Source organism: Macadamia integrifolia, chromosome 9, assembly GCF_013358625.1.
Source record: "Macadamia integrifolia cultivar HAES 741 chromosome 9, SCU_Mint_v3, whole genome shotgun sequence".
Taxonomy (NCBI): domain Eukaryota; kingdom Viridiplantae; phylum Streptophyta; class Magnoliopsida; order Proteales; family Proteaceae; genus Macadamia; species Macadamia integrifolia.
This window is the reverse complement of record NC_056565.1, coordinates 41,477,591-41,493,975: the sequence shown is the minus strand read 5'-3', so window position 1 is coordinate 41,493,975 and position 16,385 is coordinate 41,477,591. Positions and strand designations below refer to the sequence as shown.

General features: G+C 38.8%; 1 protein-coding gene across 2 annotated transcripts in view; it reads right to left on the bottom strand.

Moving 5' to 3' along the window:
- The window catches only part of LOC122088788 (DNA gyrase subunit A, chloroplastic/mitochondrial), a gene marked incomplete at its 3' end in the record, with an annotated part of 40,912 nt that extends 24,875 nt beyond the window's left edge, over nucleotides 1-16,037 (bottom strand). Inside the window, 3 exon segments of one of the 2 annotated variants that reach the window (XM_042658116.1) lie at nucleotides 7,605-7,670; nucleotides 7,859-7,928; nucleotides 15,456-16,037. In XM_042658116.1, the coding sequence (XP_042514050.1) occupies nucleotides 7,605-7,670; nucleotides 7,859-7,928; nucleotides 15,456-15,889 (570 nt within the window). 2 annotated transcript variants of the gene reach the window in all.
- Between the last annotated feature and the right edge of the window lie 348 nt (nucleotides 16,038-16,385).

Sequence of the window (16,385 nt, the reverse complement as noted above, 5' to 3'; positions counted from 1 at the left end):
CTTTTTACTTTTCTAGAAAAGGGGAGAGGAATCAACTCACTTTTGTAAGTAATGGTGGGGTGAAGACTTTCCCATACCAACTTTAAGAGGTGATGATTTTTCCACCTTTGGTAGTTGGTGAGTGAAGACTTTTCCACCTTTGGTAGGTGGGGGATGAAGATTTTTCCACCTTTGGTAGGTGGGGGATGAAGACTTTTCCACCTTTGGTAGTTGGGGGATGACTTTTCCATTGTAACTTTAAGAGGTGAGGATTTTTCTACTTTTGGTAGTTGGTAGGTGAAGACTTTTCCAACTTTAGTAGTTGGAAGGTGAAGACTTTCCTACCCCAACTTTAATAAGTGAAGACTTTCTACTATTGTTAGTTGGAAGTTGGGTATGTAATGTTTTGTTGAGTTGGTCCTATAAATAGGGATCAATTGTAAGCATTCAAGGACAACTCAGAATTTGAAATCAAAGTTTGCTTATGCAACTCTCTTCTTGTGTTTGATCAAGAATCTCTTGTGTTTGATCAAGAAATCCCTTGTGTTTGATCAAGGTAGGTTGGTGTTTGATCCAGTCGATCCACCTTGCGGTGTGAAGCCCGGGTGTTATATTATTGTTTATTGTTCCATCTTTTTTATCTTTCAACAAGTTTTAGCAATATCCTATTCTCCATATCTAGAATTCCCTATTCTCTGAGAAAAGATCCTACCCTGGTACTGTTTTGAGCTTCCTCAATTTCAGTATTACATCAATTGGTATCAGAGCATGGCAGAGAATGAGTCACAGTGGCCGCCGCCTCCACCTGATCCAATGGCAAAAGTCATTGAGATGCTTCAACAGCTCTCTACTGGACAGAAGATCATAAGTGCGAGGTTGCAATCACTTGAGAATCAAAGTACTACTCCAATACAAGGTAGCAATGTACCATTCGAAAGGGAGGACAGGTATCAACTACAATCTGCTGTGCATCGTCAACATAGGAGAAGTGCTGAAAGGGCACAACAAAGAACCCCTACAGCACCACCTACCTTTGAGGAGCATGTAAGATCTTATTTCAATGGTGATCTTGAAGCACCCCGTCGACGTGCTGATGAATCACAGAAGGTCAAGCTTGAATTAAAGGAGTTCAGCGACAAGCATGATTCCCAGGTATTTTTTGATTGGTTGGTTACTTTAGATAACTACTTTGACCAGTTTGAATTATCTGAGTCGCACAAGATGAACCTAGCGCATACTAAGCTAGTTGGGTCAGCCCGCGAGTGGTGGAGAACCAAAGAAAGGGATCTAAAAGATCATGGTAGATCTCCCATTACTTGGGAAGAAATGAAGTACGAGTTGGCGGGCATGTGCCTATCTAAACATGAACGAAGAATGTACTTCCCTCCACCCGAGTCCCCTTTAAAGTCTTCTTTAGATTTCCAAAAACCACCCACTGGTGACAAGAGCATGAAAGAATTAACAGACCACATGGCCATTCTTGTACAATATGCAAAGGAGCAACATGAGAAGACACCTCCCATCACCGAACCAAAGTCAGAAGTTGAGGTTAGTGTGGAAGAAATTCCAGCAATTTCTACTGGCAAAGACGGGTTAGACAATGATGATCCCATCACTAAGACTCATGTGGAAGAAATCGACATTGAAGACATTGTTCTTGAAAAGTTGGAGCTTATGCCTCAAGTCTTTGCCAAGGAGATTACCAATGTTGAGGACTCTATAAATTCAACATTTACAACCTATATTGATTCAGAGGATGATCATGTAGAGTTCATTATGCCACCATGGTTCTTTGAAGAGAGAACTCCACACGTTGAAGACTTTATCCCCAATGTTCCTACATCACCCGAGTTTTGTTTGGGAATGGTCAAAGCTGCTACTCACATGTGGTTTCCCCCTCATCACTACAAAATTCGAGGACGAATTTTTTCAAGCTGGGGAGAGTTGATGCAGATTTATCACCAAAATGGACTTGTTTTCTTAGGAATAAGCCTATGGTTGGGTTGTATGCATGTTGGGCCTTTAGTCCAAGGGTTTTTAGTGTAATAGGCCACTTTAATAGTTTAATGAGCCTAAACCATGGGTAATAGGTACGCATATGGGATCAGTTACTCTGGTTTACATGTTTTGGTCTAATAGTGGTTTGGTTCATTAGTTGAACCAGTCATGGGTTCAATAAGTATTTAGAAGGTGCTTTTACTTTTACTTTTTACTTTTGTAAGTAATGGTGGGTGAAGACTTTCCCATACCAACTTTAAGAGGTGATGATTTTTCCACCTTTGGTAGTTGGTAGGTGAAGACTTTTCCACCTTTGGTAGTTGGGGGATGAAGACTTTTCCACCTTTGGTAGGTGGGGGATGAAGATTTTTCCACCTTTGGTAGTTGGGGGGATGAAGATTTTTCCACCTTTGGTAGTTGGGGGATGAAGACTTTTCCACCTTTGGTAGGTGGGGGATGAAGATTTTTCCACCTTTGGTAGGTGGGGGATGAAGACTCCACCTTTGGTAGGTGGGGGATGAAGACTTTTCCACCTTTGGTAGTTGGGGGATGACTTTTCCATTGTAACTTTAAGAGGTGAGGATTTTTCTACTTTTGGTAGTTGATAGGTGAAGACTTTTCCAACTTTAGTAGTTGGAAGGTGAAGACTTTCCTACCCCAACTTTAATAAGTGAAGACTTTCTACTATTGTTAGTTGGAAGTTGGGTATGTAATGTTTTGTTGAGTTGGTCCTATAAATAGGGATCAATTGTAAGCATTCGAAAAAAACTCAGAATTTGAAATCAAAGTTTGCTTATGCAACTCTCTTCTTGTGTTTGATCAAGAATCTCTTGTGTTTGATCAAGAAATCCCTTGTGTTTGATCAAGGTAGGTTGGTGTTTGATCCAGTCGATCCACCTTGCGGTGTGAAGCCCGGGTGTTATATTATTGTTTATTGTTCCATCTTTTTTATTTTTCAACAAGTTTTAGCAATATCCTATTCTCCATATCTAGAATTCCCTATTCTCTGAGAAAAGATCCTACCCTGGTACTGTTTTGAGCTTCCTCAATTTCAGTATTACATCAATAACCCCCCCCCCAAAAAAAAAAACCAACAATTCCAACATATGTCAGTCTCCAGGGACAGGCAGCTTATGTAAATCAAAATTTAAAACATTTACATAATCACATCGCCAAAATAATTAAACTTCCACCACAACAGATTAAATACAAGAATTTTAGAAGACTTAAGAAGCCCTAACCCCTGCATCAAATTCACATGGTGGAGCAAACCAACATGAGTTAGAATAATGGCCTAAAGAATGTGACTTAGAGAAGCCAGCAAATTCAGGCAAAGAAATGAGGAAGGAAATACATCTCAGCAAAGTAATTGATGATAAACAAATTGACATCAATCCCATTATGCTTTGTGCTTCATGAAAAGCAACTTGCTTGCAAATAAATTGCAGTTTGTTCTAATTGCATGGTAGACTAGAAAAATGGAATCACAAACAATTCAGGGCCAGAGCAAGGTTAGCGATGGCAAATCAATACATGTTTGGGCCTCTCAAGGCAAATCATAGGCTAAATACTACCACAAAAGAAAAGGAAAACAATATTAATTAGCATACAGAAGCGGGAAACACAAAAAGAGAAAGTAAGCACTAACCAATGTTTGAGGCTGAATAAACAGCATTGCAAGAGCTACAAAACTTCATTTTTCAGTACAAAGTAAAGAGCCCAGGCCCAATGGCAAACCAGATATTAACTAGTCACACAACTACCACCACAGAACTCCGCTCAACCAATTGATAATCTCTCAAGTAGGAACATTATTGGGTTGCCCTCCACCAAACCAAGGTTCCAGGTTTCGGCTTCGACTAGGCTCAAAACTGAATATTTTGCGAAACCGCGAAATTTCAGTTGAAACCTGGAAGGTTTTGGTGGATGGTTTCAACGCACAATTAACCAATTAGGTCCCGAAACTTCTAGGAAATCCTATTTTAGGTCCTCCAAAAAATATAGATTGTAAAACAAACACCCAAAATGGTAGTTTGACTTCGGACCCTAGGTTGGTAGTATACATTGTATGCTATTGTTTACATGGTTCTTAGTTTTGGTCCGAATGTGCAGTTTCGACCAAGACAACTCTACTTCGATGAAGGAGCACAGGCTGAACCCGTTCGAGAACCTGGACCAGGAACCAGAACCAAGTTCGGTAGTTTTCAAGTAGAATATCTACACTTTATTTGTGGGAATATAATTTTGTATTCTTTCTTTTATTTGGATAGATTACATAGGAATGTAGGATATTGGCTTTGCCAAGTTGAGTTTAGGTTTTAGTTTCCTTGTTTATGAATTACTATCTTTAAAAGTTTATTTTATCATTAATATTCTAGCAACCGAATTAATTGGGTAGATTGAAAAAGTTATAGAAAATTGATTTTCGGTTTGAAGCTTGGTGGCTTGTGTGTGTGCGATTCTTCCCCCTTCCCCTTCTTCTGTTGCATGATTTCTTATCTTTTGTCTCTCTTCTTTTGTATCATTCCAGCAAAACCCCCATCTCTTTTCCTTTTTTTCTCCTTTCTTCTATTTTACTTCTATTGATAATGTTACCCTGTTCTGAGTGACCTACTACCACTCAAGATAGGGAACTGATATCTATCATCTCTTCTTCTTTTCCCTTCATATTATGGGCATTTGATCTTCACTCTGAGTCGATTCAAACCCTAGAAACTCAGGCCTGAACGTGAGTATACATCTTGTTCCGCCAAGTGCAGTTTCAGATGCTTAAATTAAATCCTGGGTTGTTATTTCGGGTTAAAATGAACTGAAATTTCAATTCAATCAGGCTTTATACAAAAAAAGTTCTCTCTTAAGAGGCGCTGCTGGTTCAGCTTCCCTGGTAATTGTTGAGATAACCATAGTTAGTTTTGCCATTTACCTTGCTTATTTACTATTTACCATAGTAGTTATTGTGGATAGGGACGCTTAGTCAGCGAACCCTATTTTCCTTATTTGGTTGTAAGTTGTAACCTCTTCTTATAAATAAGAATAACCTCTGTTATTACTGAAAAACCAAATCATTCTCAAACCTCTAGTTCTCAACTGTAATGTCTTGACGTAGGCGAAGACTTCTCCCCTCTCACAACTCCACTTTCCCATTTAATAATTAAACTCTTTAACTCCCTTTCCCATATTAACCCTCCTTTCTCCCCATATTCCACTTAGTCCATATTTTACAAACCCTTCCAACCTTGCCCTTTTGTGCAATAACCCATGAATTGTTCATCTTCCCTTGCTAGTTGAGTTTCATTAAATTACGAAACCGCCATTAGATGTGGCATTGATTGAGTTCCATCATTCAGGTGGGTCCATAAGTGAATCAAATAGGGTTATTCCAACCCAAGTTCCGCATCAGGTGTCAACCTTTTCCGAGACAAAACCAAGGGTCAAAACAGATTTGTGCCAGTTTTCACAGGTTTCAACACTTGTACTCGACCAAAAGCTAGAAGTTTTGCAATTTTCGACACTACCAAAGAGGATATAGCCACAAGTACCATTTTGGGTGGTTTTTTGTGAAACTAATTCATGGAATATGTGTAAAATGGTAAAAGTAGGCAACACAAAAAAAAGCTAGTCAAGAACCCATTTTTCTGGGCCACAAAACCTAGGTTTCGGCCAATCCTTGATTGTATACATTCTCTAACATGGCTTATTCCACAATTTTAATTTTGAACAAAACTTCCACAAATGTAGCTAATTGTTGCTTTCAATATGTTTCACTACTACTCAACAGCTTGTTCCATGCCTATATGGGAGTGAATTGGAAATAATCACCAAAAAAAAAAAAAGTTTCCACAAACATTAGTGTCGAAACCAGCAAAACCATTGAAATGCGTCAAACTTTCAGTCAAAACTTACTTCTATATTAAGGGTCTGAAACCACACATAAAGTTGCCGTTGAAACAACCAAAAACCTTACCACAGTTGACAACCAGCCAGGCCTAGTTGGGGGTGTAGGTGACTGTTGCCTTAGTGCATTGTTGCCTTGGTGCAACACGTAGCACTTATGTCAAATATCATTCATTAATTTATGTCAAATATCTTTTACTTAAAATATTATCCATAAATAAGCAAATACTCCCTATTTAAATCCAATAAAAATAAAATCCCAAAAGGAAAAAAAATCAACACCCTACTCCAAGAACTGTATTTTTTTATTGTAAGGGTGATTTTCAACTTTCAAATTCTTGGGTTTTTTCAAATTTTTGGGTTTTTTCTCAATTCTGAAAATTTCATAAATCTTAATGGTAAAACAGTGATATAAACCAAAAGTGCGGTAAAATAATATTTTGTTTCGATATCCATAAAATTATTTTTATTCAGGCGATTTTAAAAGCATTCGCACACTTTAAAATAAGTTTGACCATAACATAAATTTGTCATTACAATTTAGATTTAAGTAAACTTAGACTTGTTGGAAAGCTAGTTTCGTGCTCTACCTAATACAAAAAGTCTCGTGTAAAAATAAAATCATTTGACTAGCCAAACTTATTAGAGAACAAGAACATGTTGATTTTTTATTACTTGGCTTAATGTTGATTTTTTATGACTTGATGTGGCTTAACGTTGATTTTTATGAAATAAGGTACATGTAGTATACTTAATAAAGATATAAAAGAGGAGAAATTAAAAATAACACTCCTTAGTCGCACCTTGTGCCTAAACGCTTGGGCACCCCTCCACCACCTTGGGACACCCTATCGCCTTGACAACTATGCAAAACTGTGTGCATAAATATTTAGCCTTCCACATAAATCTTCACAGAATTAGCACAATCAAATACCTTCAACAACGCTTGGGTACCTTAAAGCCTGATCATGAGTCATGACTGATTATAAGTGCAGGGAAGCTAAGCATGACCATCACTTTCCAACAAAAAATTTCACTAAAATAAGCACAAGCATCAACCTTCGATAAAGAATGTCTGGGATAGCCAATCTTGGTCATATATATTAATGTTTCAGAGAATATGGGTTGGTGTCCCCACTTCTTGCTTGCTAGCTTTCGCTTCTCAGTCTTGTAACTATAAGACAAACATCCTCATCACCTAAACTCCCCCATCAACTCTAACAAACATATACAGATTATCAATACTCAAAAGATGCGAGGGTGGTAAAACTCCAATAATTGGTTTGGCAGCCATCAAAGACCCCAGCTCAGTGCCTGAGTAAGTTCAAAGTTTCAACTGAATAACAAAGCACCGGCTGCAGAAGGGGTTCCCCTGTTCATCATGAACAATCCTGGAGGGTGAACCCCATATATGCCAGACAAATATCTGGGCAAAAGCCCTAAAACCACCATTTCCTGACATACTTGAGCGTTATCAGATCAATTGATGAAATCATAACAAACTAGGCACATCAGCAAAAAGAAAAAAGGACGCCTCGGTCAATGTCATTGCTTTTTTTCATGCACAATGAAAAAATAAACAAATGTACAAACCCCACAAACCGAAATATACAGCAACAATAGAACAAAAGAAATAAGTCAATAGCCAAGAGTTTTAAGTTCCTCCTGTCAATTTCTATGTAAGTTTTTATTTAATAACACATAGACCAAAAAGAAAAAACTGAAAATATTACCTGTGCCATTCGCACCAAAGAATCATAAACGGCAGTGTCTCCGTGCGGATGGAACTTACCAAGAACCTGAAAAAAGAAACTAGCAAAATGATAGCCAATAGGTCCAAACATTCTAATGTAACAACAAATTAGATCAATACTAGAAGTCCCTTTTAAAAAAAAATTAAAAAATCAAAACTCCCAAAATGGTAATGTCTGAGCTACAAATATAATGCTTCATCAATATGTGAAGGAACTTGATAGCAATGTCTCACTTCTCCAACAACTCTGGCACATTTCTTGAATGGTTTCCGAGATGAAAGGCCTAGTTCATGCATCGCAAATCTGTTTTCAAAAAATATTTTAATAAGAAACCAAATAACATTTTAGTTATTTATCAACAAGAAATACCAATACGGCTCACAGCATTCACATTGTACACTTAGGTGCAGTGGCAACAATTGTTTCTTCACAGCTCTCTATGCTAATAATTGTACCACAAGAATATCCCCCAACGCTTTATAAATACACCACAAAAAAATAGATTAAGTGTAAAAAAACCATGCTAAAGTCATTAGGACTTGATTGATAAATTAAACATAAATAGATGTGCAGATGAAAAAATAATACATCAACAACAAATTTAAATCAAAACATGATAATATTTTGATAAATTAAAAAAAAAAAATTAAATGATGAACTCAAAAAAAAAAAGAGAGAGAGTACACTATTCTTGGCCCGTTGATTAGTCATATGACCACCACCCTGGATAAGATTTTTTACCAATACATTTGAGATTGTAGAGGATAGACAGTTGTATCATCACATGTCATTGACGCAATATTATTCATATATAAAAGATCAATTTTCAATTGCAGATGCACCTTCATAATGGAGATGATGAGCTTCAATCCAGCCCTAAACTCTATATGTGTTGAGATAAAGTTCGAGTCGAAGATTTAGATTCTTGTTGTAGTCCAGATTCTTGTTGCAGTCTGCTCATGATCTTTTCAATTTTTTCTTTCATTATGTATCGCTTGAATGTGACGTGACGTATTAAGGTCCATGGAACAATTAATGTTGTAAAGGAAATCAGTTTTCCAAAAATATGCCTTTCCATGTGAATGCTTATTTAGCCAGCTATATCATTATCGATGATCCTCCTCTGTATCCAAGCATATGAAATTTGGAACTCAATTTCAAAGTAGCAAAATCCAGTCTTCGATTTGAAAAGGACAATGCACATCACCCATTAAACATTCATAAGGCATTTGCAAGAAGAAGTTTTCCACTACCAATGCCATCAACTGTGACCCTAATCACAGGACTTCTCCCCAGATTTCTAGGAGAGGATAGAAAAATGATAGTCATGACCACTTCACTGACTTCAACTAGGCTTATCGTGTCAAACGTCATAAGTGCCAATAAGATCATTGAAAGCATCATCAATAAAGATCAGGCCAGTTCTTGGTTTAGTCATACCAGTGCATCACTTCTACAAGGAGCCACTAACAGAATACTAGATGACACTTTGGAGGCTAATGATTTGGTAGGGGATACAAGGCCATCAGTAGGCACTTTAAAGGCTTCAGGGATATTTCTTTCTCAAGCTCCTTAACTGTGCTACAGAAAAGAGGGACTTTGGCAAGAGATGGAGATGACGGACGACGGTTTTAACACTTTAGCTAAAAATTCCTCTATCATCAAATAGAGGTTTCTCCAAGGCCCACAAAAACCCTCGCCATGACAACAAACCAGCCAATACACCAAGAGAGATTCAATTGTCAGAATTAACAGATAGCTCCAAATTTGAAGATTGCAAGAGGCATAGATGCCCTGTTGTAAAGATAATTTATTCATTTTTCATGAGACCTTTAAATTGTGTTTGTTATGTTTAATCAATTTATGTAAACACCTAGATGAATTATCAGGAAATTGTCAAACAACTCTGCACTCAAAGCAAAATTTTAGAAAGGTTTGGAGTTCAATGTTCTCACAATAATCTTCACATTGAAAGTCTAGTTCTGTCTCCAACATCCAATATTTGTTGACCGTAAGTTTGTTGGAACTTGGAAGCAACTTGAGAACATGGCAAGGAAATAAGACTTTAAAGGTGGATCTGTGAAATTTGGCAATAATAATGGTGCCAGAATTATAGGAAAGCGTTATATCAGTGTCAACAATGGGGAAGCAAAATCCCAAGAGGTCTTTTTATGTTGAAGGGCTCAAGCACAACCTACTTAGCATCAGCAAAATCTGTGACAAAAGGCATGAAGTTACTTTCAACGGCCAATAGTGTGAAATAAAAAGACCAAGTACTGGAAAGGTGGTAGCTATAGGACAGAAGACTTCAGCGAACTTGTGCACCTTGACAGAGATAGTGAAGGACTCTTGCATGGTTAGCATGGATGAGGAGACATGGCTATGGCACAAAAGACATGGGCATATTGGTTTCAAGAACCTTGCCAAGATTTCTTTAAAGAAGGCAGTGAGAGATATTCCAGTATTGAAGAAACCTTCCAATCCCATTTGTGCATCTTGTCGAATAGGGAAGCACACAAGAATCTCATTGAAGTCAAAGGAGTACTACTCTAGCAAACCATTAGAGTTGATTCACACAGACTTGTGTGGTCCTATGAGGGCACCTAGCACTTCAAGAGAAAGATGCATCATGTTGTTTGTTGATGACCATTCCAAGATGACATGGGTGATGTTTCTAAAATATAGGTCAGAAGCATTAGAAAGATTTAAGATCTTTAAAAAGCAAGTTGAAAATCCGACAAGGAAGAAGATAAAATGTCAGAGATATGACAGAGGTAGTGAGTAAAGTTGGAGAGACTTTAAAGAATACTGCTATGACATGGTATCAGGAATCAAACTTCAACTTCAAGAACACCCCAATAAAACAATGTTGCAGAGAGGAAGAACAAAAATGTTCAAGACATGGCTAGAACTATGTTGGCAGAGAATGGCATGGGCAAAAAGTTCTGGTAGGTGATAGCTTTAACTGCAGTGTACATCCATAATAGGTTTCAGACCAAACGAAAGCAAGACACCCTACAAACTTTGGTTTGGTAGAAGAGCTATAGCATAACACTTTAAGGTCTATGGCAACTAGTGTTATATAATAAATACAAACCAAGACTTGGGAAAACTTGATGACCGGGCTGATGAAGGCATATTCTTAGGCTATTCCACTTCAAGTAAGGCCTACAGATGCTACAATAACAGCCTTGGGAAAATTGTGAAGACTACAACTGTCATTGCTGAAGAGAACAGAGATGTAACCTCAAGCTCAGGTAATGCACTTCCATATTTTGAAGATCTTAATGATTAGAATGACAATATTGACAATGGACCCATAAGCAAATATGAGTGTGATGATAAGCAAGTTGAAGTAAGGTCAGATGATCAAAGAAGGCACAAAAAAAAATGATCAACAGGGCACAAACAATTTGATTATTGGTGATCCCACTGCAGGTGTTCAGACTAAAAGGATAAATACCAATACCTACTCTCTTCTTTCACAAGTAGAACCAAGAATTGTTGAAGAAGAAAGTAGGCATAAAGGCCATGAATGAAAAGCTTAACCAGATAGAGAGAAATCATACATAGGACTTAGTTCCTAGGCCAATTGACAAAAATGTGATTGGCACCAAATGGGTTTTCAAAAACAAACTCAATGAAGATGGTCAAGTTGTGAGTAACAAGGCAAGAGTTGTATGCAAGGGATATGCTCAAGTGGAAGGCATTGACTTCCAGAAGACTTTTGCTCTTGCTGCAAGACTTGAAGTTATCAAAATGTTCTTGGATTTGGCAGTGTACAAGGGCTTCAAGGTCTACCAGATGGATGTGAAATCAACTTTTCTAAATAAGAACTTGGAAGAGGAAGTTTACACAAAACAACCAAATGGTTTTCAGTTGAGGGAGGACCCCAATCTTGTATGCAAATTGAGGAAGGCTTGTATGGTCTGAAGCAGACTCCAAGGACATGGTACTCCATATTGGATTTCTACTTGCGCAAATTACGATTCAATAAGGGTTTAGTGGACAGTAACATCTACATCCGAACTAAAGAAAGCAGTTAACTTCTAGCGGTTGTGTATGTTGATGACATCATCCTTGGGGACCACAAAGATGAGTGGTGTAAAGATTTTGCAATGAGGATCCAAGATGAGTTCGAAATGTCCATGCTGGTTGAACTCTCATTTTTCTTGGGTTTTCAAATCAATCAAATGAAAGAAGCAATTTTATCCCTTAAACCAAGTATGTCACAATGGAGGATTGCAAACCTGTTAATACATCTATAATGACAAGTTGAGCAAGGAAGATGACTCTCCATCAGTTGATCACATGTCAACATGTCGTATAGATCAATGATTGGCAGTTTCTAGTACCTGACATCAAGTAGGCTTGACATCTTAGAAGCAGTGTATGGTGGCAAGATTCCAAGCAGGGGCAAGGGGAACACATGTGGCAGCAGTGAAGAGGAATTTCAGGTAGCTAAAGTGGACCAGTGACCCCAAGTTATGGAATCCAAAGAACAAAAGCCTCATTTTGTCAGCCTATTCTAATGCAGACTGAACAGGGTATGCTAATGATAGGAAAAGCACTAGTTGAGATGCATTCTATTTGGGGATCAATTTGGTAGCTTGGAATAGTAAGAAGCAAGATTCAATTTCACTTTCAATGGCAAAGGCAAAACTACGTTGCAGCTACATCTTGTTGTAGAGAAGTGTTGTGGATGAAGCAGATATTGAGGGATCTGAGTGTTTAGGTAGAGCAAGCAGTGCCAATGTGTTGTGACAACACCAGTGCAACAACATACCCAAGAATCCGGTTATGCATTCAAGAAAGAACACATTGCGATCCAGTACATTTCTTGAGAGACAAAGTCACAGAAGATGAAGTTAGACTGAAGTTTGTTCCCATGGCAGAGCAAGTATCTTCACTAAACTGCTTTCCAAATAGCAGTTTGAATTTCTCAAACAAAAGCTAAGAATGGTCATTCTTCCCAAGCACTAGGTGCACAGGGAAAGGGGGAGCATGTTGCTTGTTCTTATTCCCTCATATGGGACTCAAGGGGAATCTGATTGCTTCCCTTTGTATTTGTTGTCAAAGGGGGGAGAGAGATTCCTCATCACTACGTTTGGAGTGTATGGAAGAGCGTGTTCTGTTTGTTTTATCAAACTAGGGATGAAAAGGTAGCCAACAACTCCAAAAAGGGATATTATTGTTTTATGGTTGTCCTTATTGGCAACCTCGACGACATGATAGTGATGGCGCAGCCAACAGTGATGAGGTGGCACCATACGATCTCTGATCTCTCCAATGACATGGCAGTATTGTGTGGTGTCAAGTCATTTGAGTGATATGAGTGCAGCCACGGTTCGCAATGCAGATTTCCAGACCCAATATTAGAAATTTTGGCATATTCTCACTCGGGGGCATTTTAAGCATGAATGCATTTTTTTGGGTGTTGACTTCTGCATGTAAGTCATAGAATACAAAAAATGCTTTCCATCGCACCTGAATTTGTCTCAATTTGATATCGATGAAGAAGTTACGGCCTAGAAACAATTTAGGAGCATTTTGGTCATTTCACATGGCTGAGTTTGTTAATGGGGTGTTTAAGAAGTTTGTACAGCTTTAAGTCGTAAATGAAACACAATTTGTTTCGACTCGATCTGAATCTTTATAAAGGAGATACGGCGATTCCCGTAGGAGGGCCCAGATTGAATCTAAGAGGTGCTGGGGAGTTTCTATAGGCAAAATATAGGCTGAGGGGGCCCATTGCAATAAGTTGAAAGTTGGCAGCCCCTTTTAATATACTTCAAAAGGCAAAGGGGCCTATTTGTGAATATGAGAAGCTCGTAGTCCCCATAGTCCCTAGGGACTTATGCTCCTAGATCCTGATCGAAAGGGCCAGATCGCTTCTTGCTTTTTGCGCTTGTGATCCAGCAGCTCCTGCGATTCTCATACCGCACATCCAATGGGAGCGTGATACATTGCCTCTTGATGATGTCAGCTCAACAGAGACGTCAGTATTTACGTTAGATGGGATTTGAATCCTTTGGTACAAATCTTCCATGCCTTTAAACATATCTGACGCCCCATATACACCTCACCTTTTTAAGAGATTTAAGGGGTAAGAGCTATGACGTTGCGCCAGACGCCCCCAGCATAGCCTATGCTGCCCTGGAAGATTCTGAATAAAGCTTTCTCACTAGCTGAATTTAAAATGGGTGTAGCTTTCGATCTAGAAGGCCATTTTGGTCATTCCAAGTTGCATTCTTCTTGGTTTTTTTAGCTATCCTATGGAAGCATGTCAACAAATCTAAGAGAAGGAAAAAACCCATGGTTCTGGTGAGAGAGGGTTTCCCCTTTATTGGTAGAGCATTTGATGGCCTTTGTTGCCTTATGAGAACTTCATTTACTCCATTAATTGTGGGGGGGGGGGGGGGGGGGTGGAAGGTAGTTGAGGAAGGTTGATGGTTTATTGCTTCCAAACCATGAGAAGAGAGAAAAGAAGACATTGTGGCCCCTTTGTGCATTGAAGTAGAAGAGACGTAGAGCAAGTTTTGTGTAATGCCCAAGTTGATGTGCATAATTGAAGATTCAAAGTTCCTACTCTAGACGGGAGTTGACGATTCCAATGTGCAGAGAAAGTACTATGAGACAACTCTATGTACACCAAACAAGGGTTGTAAGCATTTCCATCTCCATATATACTTTTCCATCGCTATTTGAGTTAATGTACGCCTACTAGCTGTAGGAGGAAATTATTGTGAATGCATGCTAACTTGAGCTTGATTGTAGGTCAACTCCTATAAGCCCCAGTATTGTTATCTTTACTCTTAAAGGGGTGTTTTAGTGGGTGCTAGACACCGGTGTGGGTGCTGCTATTTGTATCGGCATTGCGTGTGCCTTCTCGGTTGTATGCTGGGTAAACCTTGGAGTGGGTGCTCCAGTTGTAGGTGCTACATAAGCTGAGTATTGAATAAATGCGGAGTCTCAAAAAACAAGGTGCTTAGTTTTGGGGCAAAAGGAGGATGAAAAATCCGCACCACCAAAACTTGACCCCACAGTCTACTATATGATGAATAAAGAATGAAGAAATGTCCAGACAATTGAGACAACATAACCTCTATAATCTGTTCGCATCTTTTGAGGAGCCGGAACCTACTTAACCCATGTGATCCTATAAAGTCAATCACTGATACCAACAAAATGGAGAAGTCAGAAGCCAAATTTGTCATGGACAGCGACTGACTACTCCCTCTACTAGAAGTGCATCAGCACTACCCCCAAGGAGTCTCTGAAACAAACTAGTACCAGTCTATATCCTCTTCATACTCTCACTCCAGCTCCCGTTCCTGCCTAGCGGTGCTACTCAAGACTATATTCAAGTATTCAACAAATCCAAAGTTAGAAACCTAATCCTTTCTACCCCTCATTAATCAATGTCAGAGAGCACATTCCACAGAAACTGTCATCGAATAAATTTCCACATCCAATCAGGCATATGAGCAAGTTGGAATTCTCTATCGTATCCAAAATAGAGTTAGAGACACAGCATGCTTCTAAAAAGATAAACAATAGTGAGAGTTAAAGTAGTAAAATAAAGTCAGATGGCCACAAGTCGTGGAAAAGCTGCAAGATAACCTAACAACCCACGAATTTTTAATAAACTGTTTTCCCCATCGGCTAGGACCAAGAAGTCCAAAATTACAAAAGGGATCTGAAATTTTTTTTTCCTGTGCAACAAATCAGTTTCCACTGCTACCAAAAACCATTAACAAATATGCCAGTAATCATTTCGCCAATAAGACTCACATCAAACTGAGTGGTAACGAATCAAGGCCCACTCACAGGATTCGACGGTGCACTGGCTTCAATCCATCACGAACATCCGGCAACGCTCTGCCTAACAGCACCGACATGGCGTACGCCATGTAGGCTTCGGTTGCCTCCTTGTGAAGTTCGATCGGAACAATCCGTACTTCCTTAGCATCATCCTTCACAAGCAAACTCCCATTTCCTTCCCCTCCCTCGTCTTTTCCCTCACTATCGGACTCTTCTCTGCGTCTGGCTCTCACAGGGCGAACGAGCCTAGAAGGGGAATTTGAGAGGAAACGAAGCTCTGAGAAACCGTGACGGGGCCCAGAGAAGAGGCGGCAACTTGAAGCGACGGGAAATGCGAGCCGGTAACGCGAGATATAAGAGGCGGTGAGACGGAGTCTGGTAGAGAAAGCCATGGATGGAGCTAAACGAGCGTTTGAACTTGTACTAAATGAAGATTTCATTCGATCGCCATCAAAGAACCTTCAGCTCTCCTCTACCCTTCTACTGCACTCACCTCTCTCACAGAGGAAATGGAGAAGAAAACCCAGGTCGAGGGTTTATCGCTGTTTCTGTCTCGATGGTACACTCTTAAACCCTAACCATTTAAGCGTTCAACGCGCGCGAAGTTCCTTTCGATTTAGTTTTCGGTTTTAGGGCCGTGTTTGGTAGCCAAGAGAAGAAAATAAAATAATATAAAATTTTGAAATGGTAAACAAGAATAAAAAAAAAAATCATATATATATATATATATATTTATTTATTTATTTATTTATTTATTTATTTATAGCGTTGAGGTTTTCTGGTCTGTCAACCCATTTAGGAATATTGTGAGGAGTACTTTTTAAGTCATTGATTAGAAGTACAAGATTTTAATACGCCGATGTGGAATATTATCTATATTAGAAATATAGAGGATGTATACATATGAACAACGATCATGAATACCCTTTTCTTCTT